Here is a 21,123-nt window from a genome sequence, read left to right on the forward strand (position 1 = left end):
ACTCAGCATTGTACCGTTTAATAGGAAGAAAATCAACTCCATCCCAGCCGAAACCAGGACATCGGGATAAAACTGATATTTTCTTGGAGCTTTTGGGTGTTTACCTGGGGAGCCTGAAATGGACTGGGCTGTTTGCCAAAGGCAGTAAAGAAGAGGGGAGTTGCTTCATCACTTAGCTATAGCCACTTTGGGAGCAGCTATGCTCATACCTTTTTTTTTTTGCTTCCTGAGGCTTGAATAGACCTTTTTCCATAAGGAGTTTTCAGTTTCCCTGTTGGACTAGACTTACCTTTTATTTCCCCACCCCGCTCCTGTATCTTTTTCCCCATGTGCCAGTTCTCAACGTGTTGAAAATGTTCCAAAGATAAAGCTCCCCTCTGCCCCCTCCCCACCCCAAATGAGGGGGCTGAGGGGCCATACTAAAAAGCAATGGGTAGATACTGACCTTGAATACTGGCATCATTCCACAAGTTTGCAAAAAGAAAAACAGGCTTCTCTGTGGGCTGGTAGGGTTCAGGGTTTGGCTCTCTTTTTCTCCTGTGCTTGGCTGCTGCGTGCAGTTTCTAGATAGCACTTTGAAATACTGTAAATTACTTTTCACACAGAAAGTAAGTGGGGAAAAAAATGTTTCCTGGCATTCTCTGGACATCAGATATATTAATTGTATTTTAGCTATTATAGAAATTACTGTAATTCCAGCTCGTGTTCTCATGCATGTATTGCAGACGGCAGCTTCTTTGTCAGGAGGTCTGCTCTGTGAATACAGGCGTACTCACCAGAACATTTGCATTTGCTTTCGAAGGTGACTGGAGTGATAATGATTTACTAATGTATACTTGAGTGAGTTTTAAGCTCAAACACTTACAAAACCTGATAATATATTCAATGGTAGAATCTGCAGTTGCTGCTGAACTGGTTAGTTACATAAGCAGTTGCCAGGGACCAAATATTAAGAGCCACATGCCGTGTAACTGTCCACCATACCAGACAGCAGAGGCATTTGCGATTTTCAGAGAATTTGTAAAGCAGGAGTTGCCTTAAAGATAGTGTGTTTCACTGCCAGTAATACCTGTTGTGGCTTGTTCATGCGTGAGTGAACAACATGCTCATTTTAATGACATTTTTCAATATGTGTCTTATTTCTTATATTCTTGTGATCGTTTACCCATGTGGTCTACGGTGCTGTAGCTCGAGATCTTGCCCTTGGTCCAGCATTCCAAGCTGAATACAGCCATTTTCTTGTGCAAAGAATAGCTCTAAATAAGGAGAGTGCTGTAGGAAGAATGAGGGATTTGATCATTTTGTGCACTTCTCCAACTGCCTGAATTACCTTTATATGAATTAATATTAGCTAATAAGTATATTTAGGGCGTTTGTGGTAAAGTTGGAAGTAGTCCCTAATCTGGGAAGCTGTAAGTATTTTACTGCTGTGCCTTCACACAGATTGATCCACATCTCTGTGTCTAGTTAAGTCAAACATTAAGCTGGTCTATAATTATTTATAATATAGTTTTATAAGCACTTATATATGCCTGTTGGATGCTAATAGACATACAGGTAAAATTTCTCAGTCCTGCCTAAACTTTGGATTTGAATAAAAAGCATAGAAGTTCCTTTATGTTGTTGAAATGTTGAAAGGCTGCTACTTTCTGATGTGTCAGTTGACTAGCAAGCTTAAATATCGTTTTCTTAGATGAGTAATCTTACAATGCACTCTTTTTTTATCCTTTTTTTAATACAAGCAGAATAAATTTTAATGTGGAAATAAATGGTATCTCTTTTAATTACTGAGGAGTTGTGTTTTATGCACACTGCTCAGTGAATCATCCTTCACCTGCTTTGGTAATATATGGTGATTAAAAATGACAAACCATAATTCAGAATCTGGTTTTGTTGGGGGGAGGGGTGTCCCCCTTTTTTTTCATCACCAACTATATTTTTTTTAGTAACAAGTTTTTCATGCAGAAATGTCATAACACTCCTAGTTTGGCTTTCTGCATGGAGATGTGATTATAGAAACTGTTTTTATGTTTTAAATGGAACTTTTTTTTTTTTTTAAATAAGTACTGGTTATATATGAAACTTGATTTAGTTAAATAACCTAAAGTAACTTAAAGGGGCTTGCTATTTCCCAGTAAGTACCCTCCACAAGTACTGAGACCTTTAATACTTTCAATAAGTATCACAACCTGACTGAATTATTTTAAGATGGAGCATGGAGTGCAGCTGCACAGGTGAAAATTGTACAAGATTGTATCAATTAGAACAGGATGCTAGACTACTGTTTTTTAGTATTTTTTAAAATTTTACTGATTTCTTTGATCTTCATTAAAGTACCTGGTCACTTACCTGTGTGTTTATATTTTGGATAGGCTACAAAATGTTATTTAAAAATCTTTACAACAGTAAATTTGAAAGGATAACTCGGGTCTTAGCACCAAAGGCCTAATATTTTCTGTGCCACAGAGAAGTCTGGGTGACAGTATGACAGAGCTGAGGACAGCTTATCAGAGGATGTGGAGTCCCACAAAAGTGCACTTGGCTCACTTCAGTGCCAGGAACTGAACTAGGGTCAATGAGCTGGTTGCAAGTGCTTGCTTGACCACAGGTTGCTTCTGGCAGGTGTGTCCAAACTGCTGGAATTTCTTCCTCATTGTGTTATCAGGCTCCTCTCCCCAGCTCCCTCTTAAAACAGTAGTTTTTCTGACATTATTATTTTAGATATGGTCCCTAACTGAACAACTCTTCCATGTGTTTAATTAAAAGACTGCTATTTGTGTGTCTTCTTTTTCGGGGCTTCACAGCTCCACCAGGTACTGGAGAATAAAAACTATGCGTGTCATGGAGCAGTTGGTATTTTTTGATAGCCCAAAAAAATTTCTCCTCAGCCCTGCCTCTCCCTAGGGCTTTTAGTCCCTCTATTTTTCCCTGCTATTTTTCTTCTTCTGTCCTTTAAGATGCCCATGTTCAATGTGCTTCAGCTTTCTAAAGAGTGGAAACAACGTGAGGTGTTGCTTCTTGCTTTAGTTCAGTTCTCTCCTGGTGGTTACAGTCTCTACCATGCACATTCATATGGAAATCAGAGCCCTAGAGATCTCTGTAGGCAGACCACCCTGATACCTAGGCATTTCCTCATCTGTCTTTAGTTGTATTTTTGTTCCAGTTGCTTAGCTCACTGTTGACCTTTCCTCTTTGTCTTCCCTGATGGAAAATATTTACATACTTTCTGTGCATGACATGAATCCAGAACAGTCTGCAGTCCACTGTGCCATTCTAACGTTTTTCTGAAGCTGACAAAGCACTTGAAGATTTTCCTCTTGATCTTTGTACATTAGTCCAAAAGGAGGCTTAGCACAGAGTTCACTACATCATCCAAGTGTCTTTGTAGAAATTAGTCTATGCCTCGCTGTCCTTTGACTCTCTCAGAAAGAAAAGGATTTGCCTAGACAGATGGTTGAAGAAATTCAACCTGTGACTTGTGTGGTTCTGCAGGTAACCTTTTTTGATATCAAGTCTGATTTCATGAATCTACCATAAGATAATGTCTCCAGCTCTGATTGTCTCTGCTCTGTATCTTACAGCTGCTCTGGCAACTTCTAGCTAGATGTCATTCAGCTAAGCATTTGGTTCTGCAAATCATTGATTGTTTTCCTTCAATCCATTATTTGTGCAAATGTCCTGTCAGTACTCAACCCATTTCATCCTGCCCATATTCCTTTTAAGGACACAAAACCATCCTTGCCCAAAATGGTGCCGACTTTAAGCTGGACTTCCAGCTGATGATGCTTCCAGTTCCAAATGCCGTGTTCCACTTGGATTCCTCCATGTCTGAGGACTGTTCATCAAACCAGCTTTGTGTATTTGTATTCTTGAGTCTCTTGGATTTCCAGATAGAGGGTGTTCTCCGATATTGAGAAAACTTCTTTAATGGGCATCCTGTTCTCTTTTACATCTGAGGTGGTTTACTGAACAAGCAGCAAGTGAGGATGATAGCAATGTGCAGTTGAAAGTTCCACATCCTTAAAGTCCTGGCAGACTTTGTTAGTCCTTATCCAGTCTTTTCAGCGCATTCAGGTTGTACCCGATTGGCCTTTGCATCTCACCCTTCTCACGGGTTGATTCAAATGGTGCTCGATAGCTGCTGAAGACAAGACAGGACTATGACCTGAAAAGCCATCTCATCTGAGGAACCTCCACCACTGAGAGTCTGCATTCACCCAACATCTTATTTAGCAAGACAAAGCCTTGTCAGCAGCATCTGAAATTAATTTTTTGTGCCCCTACTCCCTTTTTTTTAATTTGGCTTATGTTTGGACCTCTTCGCTAACTGAAACTCAGGGCCAGAATTGCATTGCCTGGTTGGCATTTAGACAACTCATGGTTTATATAACTCTCATAGATATGGATGAAGAATGGTAGGAATTGCTGAATACAGTAGCTTGACAGAAGGGAAACTGCCACATTGCCATGTCCCCAGGTCCAGTAGCAAGTCTGAGCGTGTATTGTTATTAGGCACATACACACACAATATCTGTATCCACAGTCAGAAAATATAGCACTCATGCAAACACAAGCAGTGGAAAAGATATGCATTTATACAATGTGGATCCTTCCAGTAGCTGGCTTTAGACACTCAGTCTGTCAAATAGTTGGCCTGCGAATCCCCATATCTCCCCAGCTGATGGCCTCTGGGTCTGCAGCCTCACCCCAGTTGCAGGTACTCAGACCTTCTCCCACACAAATGGTCACAGAAACACACATGTACATGGATCCCTCCAGTAACTGGCTTTAGAAAGTCAATGTTATCCAGTAGCTGGCCCCTGGATCCTCTGTTCTTCCAGGTATCTTGTGCACATGCTCTCTTGCACACACACACACACACACACACACACACAAATAGGTCTCTGGCAGCTGGTCCAAACCTATGGCCCTACCAGTAGCTGACACCCAGATCCTCTGGTATTTCTAGTAGATGGCTTGGAATGCCTGGTCCCTGTTGACTTATCTGCTGGGTGCCATGCCCAGGCCGCAGGCTGATCATTCTCCTTTGATAGCCCTGAGAGTAGCCTAGTCAGTGTGCTGCTTGTCACTGGTTAGGTTCTTGGGATTCTTCCATCTTCATCGTTCCTTTGCTTCTTTGTCTTCATGCACTTTATGAAGCCTTTAATCACATACCCTAATGAAGAAGAGTCTGTGATGAGGGCAAGAAGTCATTAGGCAACACACCAGAAAGACTTCATAAATGTCGTAACGTCAAGATAGTAGCGGCAGCAGAAAGGATGCTTTTGTCAAATTTGTTGTGGGACTGAAACCAAATGGGAAAACTTATTATGCTTTAAGACTCCATGGTCTGTATGTATGCAATAATAAATGTTGGTCTGGTATAGATTTATGTTAGCACAGGCATTTTCGTATCTATGAAAATTCAACCTTTGAGTATCATATGTCGGTAAAAGTATTGATGACCAGCACAAAAAATTAACTTCTAAAAGATTTAGAGGACAATTTAGCTGTGATATTAGAAATGTTAAGTGCTGGAGGATTCCAGTCTAAGGATCTCTTCAGTAACTTAATATTTTTTAATATCCTGATTTTTAATACAGTACAATCTTGCGCATTAGTTACTGCCAAGGATTATTTGTAAATCAGTAAACATAGTCATTGTTATAGAATATGCTGAAGGCGGGAGGGAAAGCAGAAGCCATGGCTGAATTTTTTAGCAAATCCCCATACCATGTTTTTGGAGATGCTTTTAGACTCTTTCCATGGCAGCTATGCAAGAACAGATAACAGTGGTCCCACCAATAACACTGACAGAGAATGAAGAATGTTTGGTGGTGTTAGAATGAACAATAAATCAGTTCCAGGAATTTAAAGGACTGCTCTTTGCAACAGAAATAGCGTTCTGCATGCAGAACTCGAAACAGGGGGCTTGCTCCTTCTAGTTGTAGATATCTGAATTCGCTTTGGGGAAACTCCTGCTGGCTTAATGGGACTTAGGGAGAAAACGGGTTGCATCTCAGCAAGTCCCTAGCTGAACACCCAGCTAGCAGTGAAGTCCAGCTGTGCTTCTGGCTGAGGTATTTACTCTGTATCATGGCCCAGACTTTCAGAAGTGTTTTCTTCCCCTAGTTTACATCTAAAGCAGAATTTAAAAACAGAATTTACAAACAGCTGTCTTTATTTGCATTTAAAGACCTGATCTATCTCTTTTTGATGTCAATGGGAATTTTCCCATGGACTTTTAAAGTGAGTTAACTGAAGTTCAAAAATAGACATTTTTTAACATTATTTTTTGTTTAGTAGAATAAACAAAAGCCTCAGCTGAAGTCAGTGGAAACAAAGTTAAGTCAATGGTGAATACTCTAGAAATTCTGAAACTTGATGTTCAACATTAGAACATCCAATATCAAAGGGTTTTTCCCCTTCTCCCCAAACATTTGGATTTACATAATGCAACACTGAGAGAAAAATACTTCAATGCAATCATGTGCCTCTCGTGTCAGGCTCAAGAAGAGAACGTTGTGGATATCGGATCCTGCGTCGCCATCGTAATTCAGAAGACCAGGTGCATTGCATTGGCAAAGCTAAGAAATACAACGAGACGGTAACCCGCGTAAAAGAGATCCTGCTCAGCACAGTCAGTCCAGAGCAGTTTGTTTTAACACTACTTGAAGCGGAGCCTCCCAATGTGTTGGTGAGTCGTCCCAGCAAACCATTCACGGAGGCCTCCATGATGATGTCCCTGACAAAACTGGCAGACAAAGAGCTGGTTCACATGATTGGCTGGGCCAAAAAAATTCCTGGTAAGAATTTCAGTCTTGTTTTTGTTCATTTTATTCGATGCTTTTACCATCAATGTACCATTCTCTACCCTGAAATAATAGCACAGCACAGTAAATGTGTGGTATGAAAAACTTAAGCTTTTTATCCTATAAAGTAATGGTCAATTTATTGCTCTCAGTAATTCACCTGAATGTATTTTGATTTAGACAACAATTTAACCCATAGTTTGCTATCTGTTGTTAGTCAAATACTTTTTCATTTTGCTAAAAAGCGTAGTTGGTGTTGCATGTAATTTCTACCTCATCAACTATAAATACCTGATTAATCTGATTTAGAAGGTTCATTAAAAGCGGTATTAACTAGATTGCTATAAAAAAGAATTTAAGACCAAATTCTTTCCCTGAATCCTGGTAGAAGGTTTCTAATACAGTTGATGAAAACTGAAGTGCGTCCAAGCACTGTGTCTGCAATTGCTTCAGTTGACATAGTTGCTACACAAGAGCATCAGATTGCAAAGCGTCGCATAGTATTGATCTCAGAATTATCGTGCGCTCTCCTTCAAAACAAAAATCAATAAGGATGCTTTTGGTTGTTGGCAACACAAAGAACATGCACTGAAGTACAACTACATGCGTTATTGCCTTGAATGTCTCAAATGCGACCACAGTATCGTGGCAACGTACCATTTCACTTCTTACAAACGAGAAGTGGTGAGCATTTGCAATTCCTTCTCCAGGAAGCGCCCATGATTAAAACTGTCAGAATAAAGAATAAAAGCCAGAATAAAAGCAGCCAGCACACAGAGAAGATAGTTGGCAAAGTTGTGCAGAAAATCTTGTTGGCTGGCATAGACTAAACCACAGACTGTGGCCCTTCAGCGAGAGCTAAGGTGACCAACTACTAATAGGGAGCTGAAAGAAGCATTGAATAATTGATAGACGTATAGCAGCATGGGGCTTAATCCTTAACTTCAGATATAGTGCTCTACGAGAAGTGATCCCTACGGCTGTGCTTACCTTACATGGCTAATATATTCTGCAGTGCCCCTGGTAGTCCTAACCCCACGTCCATCAGAACTGGGAAGCCAGCACACCACAGCTCCTCTCTTGGATTTTACGCTGAAGGCAACCAGAGCGTGCTGGTGCACGCCCTGGTCTGGTCACGCTTGTGCACTATAAACAGCACTTGCTGCTGCTTGAATATGCACCTAGGAAGACATGACAGTAGTCGTTATGCCTAGAAATAAATCGAGTGTGTACACGGTATAGGAAACAAGCTTGGTGGAGAATATTTCGTATAATCCTTAAACTAAGAATTTAGGATGAGGGAAACGCATCCTATTTCAGATCTAGTTGGAGTGGCTGAAGGTGCTACCAGCTCCAGCTGCTGGACCACATCTCCTAGTTGCACACTACAGGCTCCACGGCTCAGCCACTGTGTTGGAGAGTTCAGGTGTGACGGTTTTAGGGTGTGCAAATTCCAGGTCAGCTGCTGAGCTGCTGGGGAGGAGATGCTTGCACAGCACGAGCATCTTAAACCATGCTAGCAATTTGCAAAGTGATAGAGTTTTTGCCATTAACGTGGAATGTTTTAAACTGAGAGCCTGAATCCTTAATCCTTATTTTTTCCTGATTTAAGAAACTCTGAAAATAACTGTAACCATAAGGGGTTAAGTGGTGTCTATTGCTATAATATCTTGTCTGATCAGAAAAACTTGATCAAAAGGTTCCATTTCAGAGGACGCCATATAGTCATGTTAATCCGATAGGAAGTGAATTGTGAAGGAAACCAGAGAAAGTTGTAGAAAATGTCCTCATTTTAAGCAATACTTGAATGGGAAAAAAATCCACAACAACCTTTTCCATTTTCTGATTGTTCTTAATTTCTACTTTTTTAAACTATGTCAGCTTTTTAAAAAAAAACCCAACCACAAAGCCAAAACCTCAGCCAGTTGAGATTAATTTTTTGAATTTTTTAAAAGATCAGTTTCCAAATCAACCCCAATTTTGACATTGATCACTTTTAGTTTATTTTCAAGATCTGTCAGAAATAAAAACTTTTTCTCAGCAGTAAGAGAACTGTATGAAGAAAACCCATTGAAGCAGTCAAACCCCTTCAAAGCAGTTCCCCGGGAAGGTTGACACTTTATCGTGTATGTTTGTTTTTTCTGAACACTCCTGTTAAACAGAACAGAAGTAAACAACATTTTAGAGCAATGCCAAAAATAGAAGTGATGTTTAATATGTACCTAATTATAAGTAATATTGCCATGTTGCATGGTAGTTAGAGCATTTACTTGAATGTGGATTTATTTATTTTTTTCCATTAAAATAAGTGTGATGACTAAAGCTTTATTTCCATTAAAATAACTGTGATGACATAGAATTTCAGTTTTCAAAAATTCTTGCCTGAAGTTAATCATCTAGATCCATGCTCTGCTTCCTGGAGGTAAGGTTTTGGAAAAAAAATACAGAGTTCTTGACTAATGGCCCGGTGAACAGTAATTTTACTTTCTGTAAAGCTGAATATTTGCTTTTGTGTAGCTGGGTAAGAAGCCCATTTTCACCTCTACATTATTATTGGATATTATTTTGACACTCACCAAAAGTGAAAGAAAATCTTTTTATTTTTCCTTATAGATGCTGATGTTAACAGTAACTTTTTGCCCAAATAGGAAAGATAAATGGTTTGGTTTTTTTTTTAATATTTAATGACCTTCTTTTGTTATGAGTTTTACTCTGTGACTGTATTTTTGTCTGCACTTTCAGCTTAATTGTATTTTTGTTGTTGCTCAGTAAAATAGAAGCTGACACCTGAACTTTTTTCCTTCTGATTTCCAAGTATTTTAATTCTAAGTTGTCAAACAGCAGAACGTAACTTCTATAATTGCTTTTTACTTTGTTGACCTAGTCTAAGAGAGTTGAACGTGGTTCATAGCTGAACCTGTATTGCTGATCGATAGGATGTTGTCATAAGATGGAAATGGGGATTCATTATGCAACCCGGTGTGTTGCTGGCCAGAGCAGCCTGTCTTCTGCTAGTTACTACACATCCAGCACACATTTTTTCTTGTCTGTCTTAGTAATTTATAATTAAATGATCAGGTATAGAGTACATGATTTAAAGGACGTGTACTACAGCCGCAGAAAAATAAGTAGTTTAATGTACTTAGCAGCAATGAAATAGGACTTCTGCCACTGCAGTGGAAGCTGTGGTGGTGATGTGCTGTCCTCCATCTTTAAAGCACAAGATTGTTAGGAAAAGGAAAGGTATAGTCCTTCTAATCGCCGTGCTCAATGGTCGTAAATCATACTGCTGGTGTGGATAAATGTGAGTTTAGCAGATGACATCTGGGATAAATCTGGATCTTTAAGTATCTGTAGATTGAATGCTGGGGCTTGGACTGACATCTTGCTCAACTGAGATAGATAGTTTTTAAACCCAATAACTGGTTATTTATGCTAGAGAAATCAGCACATGCCTGTGGAAATGTTTATTTAAATAAACTTCTGAAATGTCTTTGGGCTGTAGTTTCCCAGGAAACTGCCACCGTCAGTTTATACTATTCACACTTCCGTGATTATTTTTCTAAAAGCACTTTTAAAATTATGAGTGTGTGTCTGGCAGATAATCTGTTGTTGGCTGTGGATTCTGTAGTAAATTCTGTGACAGCGAAATCCAGGAGGGAAGGTACCGCTCATAGAGCGCTGTTTACCCTTCTTATAAAATAAGGAGCAAGACTATCGATTTTGAAAGGCAGCACTTCGAGCAATCGTAAGAGAGAGTGCGCATTACCCAGTTTATGTCAACCCAGAGCTGTCACCGACTGTCTTCCAGCCTAGTAGTTTAGTAAGATTAAAAGACATGGAGCATTTGTATAAATTACCGACAGCAGATTCTTTGACAGCGCAAACGTACTGTGGGTAATTTAAGACCTCAGACAACTGGCAAGAGCTAAGGGGAGCCTGTCTCCCATGGCCAGGCTGTGTCACGGTTTTTCACTCTGCAGAGTCGTAGATAGAAGCTCATCTAAAAACGAAGTGCCTTTGCTAAGAGCCCTACCTAAAGCAGCTCTGCTTTGAAAACTGTGGCCTGATCTTGGTTTTGAACACAGCTACGGTTTGACCACTGAACTGGTTGTCATCGTATCTGTATTTTATTCCCTGACTAAGCAGTCTGCATTTTGATAATTCACACTTCTTCTGTTTTCTGTGTTTTGGTTTTGGTTTTTTTTTTTTTTTTTTGCATGTGTGTTAATTTTATTTCTCTTTATTTGGTTTCTATGCATCTTTTTTCCCCAGTCTTTTTTGCAGGGGAAGGCAAAGGGAGGGCAACGACTGTCTCTCCCTTCTGGCTGTGTTGCAGTGCTATCTGACACCTTGCTATAACTTCTGGAGACAACTAAATGCTGGAACAGGCTTATGCACAACTGCATTAATTCTGTTCTTGCTTCTAGGATGCTGTGAATGGAGGCAATGGGGACACTTATACCTTCACCAACTACCCTCCTCTTTTTTTTTTTTCTGGTTTATAGCAATTTTGGGGAAGGGGGTGGCAGGAAAACAGTGGCTGGGGTCAACACATGTCATTTACAAAGGGGTTGACAACACAGAGGCACCAATGTGTGGGTTCTTTCATAGTTACCCAACAAACCCAGAAACGTGCCTGTTTTATGAGATTAAAAAAAAAACCCTGCAAGTGACAACCATATGCATTCTGGGGAAAGAACAGACTATTTTCTTAGGTGTCCTCTGCAGTGCAATGCAGTAATATCCGACAAATGCGAGTTTCCCGAGTGAATCCCTGGTGCCTCTCAGGAGGCTGTGGGACCGTCAGCTAAAGAGGTGGCCAAGCATAAGGCAGGTCCTCTGCGGTCACTTAAGTTTCACCAGCTGTGTGGGAATAATTGCACTTGAACCTCACTCTGCTTTATTTCAAATGTTTTGTGGAAGATTTGACAATGATAATAACAAGTATTTATGTTCCTATTTGAGATGGCAGCATGGCGCTTTTGATGTCAATGCTCCCTTTTCTGGCTTTCTTCACAACCCATAATTCTTTCTGTTTCTTTTTGTTTCTCGTATACTCAGTCGTCTTTATCAAAACAGAGAAACAAACAGGTTGATTTATTTTATGCTATTATTTTCATCAATTTAGGCTTCATTGATCTCAGCCTCTATGACCAAGTAAGACTCTTGGAGAGCTGCTGGATGGAAGTTTTAATGATTGGTTTGATGTGGAGATCAATCGACCATCCTGGGAAACTGATTTTTGCACCAGACCTTGTATTGGACAGGTAAGAGAAATAAATTTCTTGAGAACACTTCATATTAGCATGGTTGGAGGTGGGGTGAATGGTAGGAGGAAGAGGATTAAGTATGGGAGATGCTATTAATATTTTATCTAACAATATAATTTACTTGTATTTGTAACAATAGTGATTTGAGATTCCACATCCTTACAGGGGCTTAAGGAATGCTAAGCATAAACGGTATTGTTGAACCTGCAAATTCCTGAATTCCCATAGCACGTGACAGTGTGAAGTTCCTCTGTATTCTTCACGTCTTCTGTCGTTTTTTTCTTTTGGTCCGGGTCTCCAGATGCTGAAACTGTAGACACATCAGCACTATGCGCTACATTGTGAATTTCTCCCCACATCCCTCAAAAAAAAGTACACATAGTGTCAGGCCATATTTTAATTCTTTTAAGTAGCTTTTCTACCTGTTTTTCTTCCTGCCACTACTGCAGCCTTCATAGATAGCTATAATAATGAACATTGCAGCACTAGCCAAAAGGGATTTAAAAAACCCTAGCTTCTTGTTCAATACTGAGAATATTTTTTCAAGCTAAAGCAGGCTGTTTGCAAGTTTAAAAATTATTTCTCCATAACATCATGTACCGGCAGGGCAGAATATGGATTAGCAAGGATGTTTTTCTACAGGACCTTAGAAGGATTTGACCTGGGCTTCATATTGGTAAAAAGTCAGGGAAACAATCTACTCTTTTGGGTAGGCTTAAAATGTCTCTTAGCCTTTTCAACCTGGGGAAATTCAGATCTGTACCAGCTCTGTGGCTTGAGCTCAGAAATAATCATCATCATAGATACAGAAAACAAAATGGGTTAGTAAGAGAAAGAAATTTAATTTATAAAAGATATGAAATAAATTATTATTTGCTCATATAAAATTCAATGCAGGGACATGCTGTGTTGTTCAATACAATGGTAAGAAATTGCTGAAAATGTGTGATACATGTAGTTCCTTGGAAGCTAATATGTGTTGAATAGGGTGAGTTTATTGATGCATTCCTTCATCTCTACAAGACACAGCAGAGTGGGAGCTAGCAAGCATCTGGGCATGCTGTAATTTTTTTTTTTTTAAGACATGCTTATATGAAACTGGTCTGTAACTTGATTGTTTTTATCCTAGCTGAACTTCAGATACATTTCCTACATAGTCTTTGTAGGCAAGTACTTCTCTGATGCTTGTGTCTTTGTTTTGAAATTGGCAGCTGCCTGTCCTTCTCCAAAGCTTAAAACTCTCCTTTGCTATGAGGAACACGGGAAACCGGGCAATATTCAGGCAGCTGCCTTTCTGCAGGCAGTTCTTGCTGCACCTGGTTAGTGTTACCTGCCCGTGCCTCGCAGCCTGAAGGCTCAGCACCTTCCTCTTGGGATCCAGGAGAGGAGTGAAGGTCCTTAATACTCCTGCACTGCTGTGCTTAAGTCTGTCTCGTCTTAAAAACACTACAGAGAAAAAAATCTTATATTCCAGATAGGAATAAGAAGCAACCCTTTGAATACTGTGTTGTAGAGCTTAATTGCTTTTTTTGTCCAGTACATGTAAAAAAAATCTAATCAAAAAACTGGAACAATAGCTTCAGTGGTTTGAAATTTGCTGCTGCTTAATTTTAATTGGAATGGCTTAGGGTTGTTCGGGGTTTTTTTCCAGATCAGAAAATGGGACCATTTCTAATATCCAAAATGGAGAAAGTTGCATTCAGTAAAAACTTGCAAACATAAAAATAACCAAACCACAAAACCACCAAAAAACCCAAAAATTTATTTATATTTAAACACCTTCAAATAAAAAGGTGCTGGGGAATGGGGGTAGAGGTTATTTTATTCTTTAAAAATGTCTTATTGTTCCAAGAAACTTATTTTAGGGGGTCTTTCTTATTCACCAAGTCCTGAGGCCTCCGTCAGGTACAGACAGTCGTGTCACCAGCTGTGCTATTAACTCCTTGTGAAACAAATCTGGAGAATGATTCAAGGTGGTTCTGTGCCCCGCGCTACCGAGTTTCAAACTGATTATCCAGAATTACACTGGCTGTGAGGATAAAGCCTCTTGCAGAAATATGGTCATACTTACCTGCGGTCAATCCTGCATGCGCTTTAAAGAGAAAATCGGTTTCTTAGAGGTTTCTTCTTCTTTTATACCAGTGTACTTTTCAATTTAGATTTCATGATAGAACCTTTTGAATTCTGCCAAAGATGAGATGGATAGGCCTTTTGCAGCCTCTTTTGTGCTTTGACTTTTATCTGGCTGAGTCAGAGTTCCTTAATTCTACTTTTTCGGTAACATTTTAACTGTGTTTCCATAGGGACGAGGGGAAATGCGTAGAGGGAATTTTGGAGATCTTTGATATGCTCCTGGCCATGACCTCGAGGTTCCGAGAGCTGAAACTGCAGCACAAGGAGTATCTGTGTGTCAAGGCAATGATTCTCCTCAATTCCAGTGAGTACGCAGTTGACGCTCACCAAATTATACTTTTGATTTCGAGGGTGGCTGGGAAATCAGCCTCTAAAAATGGCAGAAAGATCAAATGAGATAAAACCATTGAAAGAGAACAATAGGAAAGGACTTCTACACCATCAGTTTGTAAGGATTTTTACTCAAGAAACTTCTCAACTGTATCATTTGCTGGATTTAGGGTCTATGTCCTGTTGTAAGAACTGCATGAAAGACCTGAAGTCTGAAAGCTTCTCCCGAGTGGGGGAGCCCCAGGCTGTGGGTCTGTCCTTTTCAATGAGAACTTCTGCTCGTATATCTGTGGATCCTGGTTGTGTGTAAAGTTGCTGTACAGCTCTACAAACCTGTCCTTAATTCTTAATTCTAGTAAAACTAGTTACTCAACCGAGTGATGATTAATTGGGTTTCAATGTTCCGATTTAATGGTAATTAATTGGTAGAAATGATTGAAAGTACTCAAGAGTTCTGCAAGATGAATTTCAGGATAGGAGCTTTGCTTTGCAGCCTTTTACACAAGGCAAATAGGAGTGTGTGTTTGCTAGTTTAGGGTAGTCTGCAGTAAGACAATTTTATTCCCCAGAACGTGTTGTAATTAATGTTGTCAAAAAAGCCCAACAACAAAATAACATCTAACTATTTACATCTACTGTTTTCAGCGAGGAGCTGCTGTGTAATTCCCAGCCCAGGTCTGAATTTTGTTTGTTTCAACAGACAACAAAAGCTATTCTTTTTTTCTTAAGAAAAGCCACAACAACCAACCAACCAAAAAAACCCAACAAAAACCCATGTTCATCAGCCATATTTTCTTTAAAGCCTCGCCTCTTTAAAAAATCTCTCCTTTCACCTCTCCCAGGTCTCCTTTCTTGTCAAAGTTAATCTTTTACTCCTAATTTTCAAGGTGTTCTGGAGCTCTGTCCTTCCATCTTTGGGAGGATTTTTTTTTTTTGCCCAGGTCTCTTCTGCTCTATCAATAATGTTATTGTGTGTTTCCAGATCTTCCTAGTGGTGATTTCTTCTCTTCCCTCTCCATACCCCTAATCCCCCTTTTTTGCCTTCGCTGACTTTTCAGGTTTCTCGCTGTAGGCAAGCGCTATATTACGGCACCCTTAGTGAGCTGTAGGGAGACCATGGCAGGCTGGGTCTATGAGCGGTGTCTCTCACCGTGTTCTCCTCCCTCCCTAGGGTACAGTCAGAGGAAAAAGGTTTTTTTCAGCAAGAACTTATTAGAGCAAGCATAATGCTCTAATTTGTAATAGTTACTAAACTACAAGGTACAGAATGATTCAAAGGAAAACCCCCATGAGAATGGAGAGCACGTCCATTCTCTGGCCTGAAGGGTCTATGTTCAACATGTTGTCTTGGGAGGATTTGGGAGAGTTACCTAGTTTGCAAATGATGTGGCTGTCAAGTTTTGGCAAAGGAATGTAAGTCGGAGCTTGGTGTGGCACATGGAGCATCGTTTGTACACCTTGAGGGCAGGTGTCAGGAAATGTATCTTCTCTAATCCTGTTGAAATATTACATCAGAAAAAAAATCCACAGTCGTAGCTTTTTTTTCTTCCTCACGAGCAGGGAGTATTTCTTTCCCTTCTCTGGTTAGGCATGTTTCCCTTGTCAGCCGAAGAACCTGAAAGCAACAGGAAACTGCATCACCTGCTTAATGTAGTCACAGATGCTTTGGTGTGGGTTATTGCAAAGAGCGGAATCCCCTCGCAGCAGCAGACAACTCGTCTGGCCAATTTGTTGATGCTCCTCTCTCACGTCAGACACGCAAGGTACATTTTACAGAATGTGTGTAACGTGTAAGCTGTTAGTGTTTGTTTGTTACAGCAACAAAGCAAGGCCTGAACTCCAGAGCACTCCTGAGGGAATCCTGGGACTGCTCCTCTTCTCTGTTCGTTGTAAGGCTTTCCTTCCTAGCACAGCTAAACAGGCAACGTACTCAAGTGCTTGCTGGCATTCAAGAATGTTGGGTTGATATTAAAATGCTGTCTTAACTGTGTTGCATTAAATTGTTCTTTACGTATCTGCCTGAAATGTTTAACAATAACAGAAATTCAGCCTTTCAAAAAAAAACCCGCCCAGCTATCTAAACTCTTCTGTCCAAAATAAAAGTATCTTTCAAGACTGATCATCTGCAGTGTGAGCTTTGGTGGAGCAAAGTCTACTTTGGGTGCCATGTTTGTCCCAGGCCAAATTTATTGTCTTTTATACGGAACCACAGCGTTTTTGCCAAGTGATTCGTGCTACAGCACTGCCACGCTCCTGCTTTCCCATGGGAAGCAGCTCCTCTGCTCCCTGCCGGTTCCTGGACCTCCTTGAGCTGCTCATCTTTGCTTGCAGTACAGCAGGCTCAAACGCAGGGCCCTACAAAGAGATGCTTTGATTTTCAGGCTGTTTGTCATTTTAAAATATTACCCGGAGACCAGCTATTGACAAAGCTGTCTTATGTCTCGGCTTGGGACTAGGTGTCCAGGGAAGACGGTCCTGGGACCAGGCTGGAGCATGCACAGGAGAGATGGGCGTATCCGACTTTGTGTAGGGACACTGGAAGAGGGACAGCCACCTTTGCAACAAGCTTCCTGGGAGAGCGGGTGGCAGCAGCAGGGACCTGACTGTGCTGAAAGGCAGCTTTTAACAGCCAGTTTGTGAACTGGGGGTGGGTTTAAGAGCTGGCCCTAGAGAAGCCACAGCACCAGCCAGAGCTGAACCCGACTCACGGCTCTGGTGCGCTGCCGTCACCTGGGTTGCCCACTGTGGTGTGACGCCACATCACAGCATCGCAGGAGCTCTTGTTCTGGCATGGCGTGAATAAACATTGTGAATCTTTGCAAAATTTTTGTATTTCCTTATTAAAACAAGAGTTTTTATGCTGCGCCTGCCTCAGCCAAAGTCTGGAGGCTACTTGTTGTGACCTGTCTCCTTTACGTTGCTTAGCACTGGTCAGTCAATTATACTTTGTTCTGGAAATAATTGATGCTCTCAGCCTTGATTACCAAATGATGCAGGACTGTCAGGAGCTGGGTGTAGGAGGGGGGCCGCAATTTCTTCTTTGCCATTAACATATTTATAACTCTTCAATTGTACCAGAACCTTATTTTTCTGGAAGCATTGCCCCCCTTCCAATCCAACCACCAGGTCAGCTATGTGCTGGCTGTCTGCTGCTGTTTCCAATGTGATAAATTTAGTGCTGAGCAAGTGCACTTAGATTTCAACCCCAAAACCTTGAGTGCATCTGTAGTATATGCATGTGCAACTGCAACGGCAATAGCCGTCTCCTGTTAGTCCGAATCATGATACAGCCAGAGCGTTCAAACTAACAAGGTGTCATTGTATCTTACTGCATAAGAAAAAAATTACTTTTAAAGCCTGTAGCCATCTGCAAGATCTGACACTGGACATGCAGAGAAGAAAGAAACTGCTTGAAGTTAGCCAGGGTAGTTTGGTCTTCCTACTTAACCAGGCAGGAGAGGTAGGTGGTCACTAGAGCTACACATTGTAAATTCCCCTTTTGTATAAAGCTGCAGCGTGTGGGCTCCCACGCTTACGGCATCAAAGGGGTTTTCTCTTTGATTTCAGTAGGGTCAGTACATCTGCATTATTTTCTGAAGTCAGTTTGTGTGGTGTAAAACAAGTCTTGGTTCTCTAAATAGTAAAACACTCAGCTTTAAAGTATTGGGATGTTGTTACTGTTGGTAGTGGTAAGCGATCTCGGGGACTACAGCAGCTAAATTCTCTCAACTCCTAATTCAAAAAGGACTCTCTTGAAGCCATGAGCGTGTTTTCCTTCTCTGCATTGTCGAACCCAGATCACTGACTTATTTTCTGTTCTCCTTCACAGTAACAAGGGAATGGAGCATCTCCTGAGCATGAAGTGTAAAAACGTGGTCCCAGTGTATGACTTGCTGCTGGAGATGTTGAATGCGCACACTCTCCGAGGCCAAAGGAAGTCCCCGGTCACACACCCCGAATATGGCCCGTTAGAACAAATGGAGACTGGAGACAGCCTGCGAAACGGGGCAGCCCAGTAATTCTGTCGAGACCTGGAAATGTGAAGCTTGTTCAAAGCTATGGGAGAAAACAAAGCTGCTGTGATGGGACTGCCGAAGCGTGACCAAGTGCGAGTCCTCATCTCTACTAGATTTGCACATCGGTATCTCGGGAAAGGCTTGTGGGACGCACACCTCTGCCCGTGTTTCTGACATTATAGTAGCTGCACTTTTATAGTGCCTTTTCTGAGACTCTTCAAAAACACCTTATGAAATTAAGCCTCAGAACAGTACTGCAAGGCAGGGAATTACTGCCGCTCCTTTTCAGAGGCAGGTGAACTGAGACAGAGAGATAAAGGCCCTGGTTTAAGATGACAGAAGAGGTGTCAGGGCTAGGAGCGAGCACTTAGGTCTCCATCTCCCAGACCAAGGCTTTTAAGCGCTGACTAGATGATCTCCTCTTTCAGCGTGAGATTGTATGAAATGTAGAGCAGCATTGTTTGGGACAGATCCGCTTACCTGTGTGTGCTGGTCCCTGGGGAATACCTGCTTTGCAGCCTATCTAGATAAAGTGCCGAGATATGTACAGTGTAAAGGAGTTCCTTCTATTCTTAAATATGCAATGGCTGCAAGGGGCTCTCATTTGAAGGCCATTCAGAATAGCTTCTAGGGCCACTTCAGAGCCTCTTCAGAAATGTTAAACCAAGCTTAAGTTTGTATTTTGTGAGCCTGTTCTTAACACTCACATTATTATCTGTGTGAAATTCTTCAGTGCTTTAAACAATGACCAAACTGCCTAGGTATTTCAGTCAATGCTGACCTTTGAAACGTGTTTTGTCTGTGAGATTAACATATTGTTTTATATATTTATTAATGATGTTAAATCTGTTATAATATTTAGGCACAAGAGGTTGCTCTGTGAATATTAACTGTTTGCATTTGTATATGATCTGCTAATCAGGGCTTGTGAAATCAGCTAGAAACCAACCATCTTCCCTCCCCTTTTGACTCACCTGTGGAATTATGTCCTGCCCACCTGAAACCTCTTGCAGCCATCTTGCAGGGGGTGAGGCAGTGGACGGGAACCTAAGCTGGGACCTGCTTTTGCCTGCTGCCCTCAGGTTTGCTGCTTGCTTGTTTTCAAAGCGCATGGCACCTTTTGCTGTGGTTTTCATACCTTGTGTAGGATCCCTCAAAGAGAGGGGGGGATGATGGTTCTGGCACTTCCTTTGCTTCGCAAGTGTGATGACTTGTTTGAATTTCACTGGAGATGTGGGTTTAAACCCCCGCCCCGTTGTGCTGATTTCTGCATGTGTTTAAGCTGCACTGAGAAAAAAAAAATCAGAGCAAATAGCCTGGCCGCTGACCTCAGCGAAGAGCAGGATGGCATCATTGGCAACTGCCAATATCACATTCTGATGTGAGCTAGAATTGCAATCACTCTAAATGGAATACATGTATGTTCTGGGCATTTCAGGTATGGTGAAATTAAATTGGGATCACACCAAAAGTCTATTTTGAGCCAATAAGTCTTTTGGATTAGGGACTTTGGTTAGTATGCCATTTGGATACTTTCAATATTAGTCAAACCTTTGGTCTTGGTGTTTTTCAAAGCCAAGGACAATATTTTTTACAGGAGGAGCATAAAAAGTTTTCAGTGAGTTACACAAATCTATTGTCTTGTTTTGATCTTGTGCTATACCAGATGCTGCTGATGGTCTAAATTTTTACTAGCTACCTTTTTATTGTTTTTAAGAAACTGTAATATAGCAGTGCCCTTCTAAATAAGTGTAATATTTATCACAAAAGAGGGAAAAATGTGCGTACAGTCTGGAATTCATTGGCACTTTCATTCTGAGGGAAGTTTTGCTGTGCAACAGACAGGTTTTAGTGTTTCTTGGACTTGATCTGGCGTCAATGCCTGTTGTATTGTTCTTTTTCTGATTTTCCTTATCCTGTGTAATCTTTTTGTTTAATACAGTTTTTCAAAGAAATGTTTAAGTGATTTTTTGTTTGTTTGGTTTGCTTTAGAAGTGCTGAATTTATGTGCAAACTTGAAACAAACCTCTTAGAAAATGGGAAAAAAAAAAACGTAAAATTAACTTCTAAATGGAAATTTGCTCTGGATTGACTTTGTGAAAGGGTGATGCTGCAGATTTGTGCCACATGTTGTGATTCATGTATGCCGTTATTAGCACAGTGCAACTAGGAAAATGATGTGATTTTAACAGGTATTTTTTGTCTTGTTGAACATCATTTTATTAAAAGTTACTACTAGTGTTTTAAAATGGGCAAAAGCCAATAGCTGTCGACTCTCTGGATTAATGTAGCTGTGTTCATATTTGGATAAGGAGAAGGTGCACGTCTCTCAAACAGCACAGTTTATAAACAGGGAGCGGTGTGCCGAAATGACGGAACAAGGTGCCTTCGTCTCTTGAGAGAGATGTTGGGGTTTATCATGGGTCTGTATCCCACAGACTCTCCCAGATGCTGCATCCCTGGTGTGGAGCACGTCCACGTCCCCGCCAGACCTGAGCAGAGCTGCCACGCTGCGTTTCCATTTAGGTATTGGGGGAGCTTTTCCAGTTTCAGCATGAG

The 21,123-nt window shown here is 40.9% G+C and overlaps 1 protein-coding gene across 1 annotated transcript in view; it reads left to right on the plus strand.

Moving 5' to 3' along the window:
* ESR2 (estrogen receptor 2 (ER beta)) overlaps positions 1-18,567 on the plus strand; it is a 43,605-nt gene extending 25,038 nt beyond the window's left edge. The window contains exons 5-9 of the mRNA XM_009572778.1: positions 6,507-6,806; positions 11,944-12,082; positions 14,389-14,522; positions 16,137-16,311; positions 18,378-18,567. Of these exons, the coding sequence (XP_009571073.1) occupies positions 6,507-6,806; positions 11,944-12,082; positions 14,389-14,522; positions 16,137-16,311; positions 18,378-18,567 (938 nt within the window). The remainder of the gene's footprint in view (positions 1-6,506; positions 6,807-11,943; positions 12,083-14,388; positions 14,523-16,136; positions 16,312-18,377) is intronic.
* The last annotated feature ends 2,556 nt before the right edge of the window (positions 18,568-21,123 follow it).

Source organism: Fulmarus glacialis, unplaced genomic scaffold (assembly GCF_000690835.1).
Source record: "Fulmarus glacialis isolate BGI_N327 unplaced genomic scaffold, ASM69083v1 scaffold43932, whole genome shotgun sequence".
NCBI classification, from domain to species: domain Eukaryota; kingdom Metazoa; phylum Chordata; class Aves; order Procellariiformes; family Procellariidae; genus Fulmarus; species Fulmarus glacialis.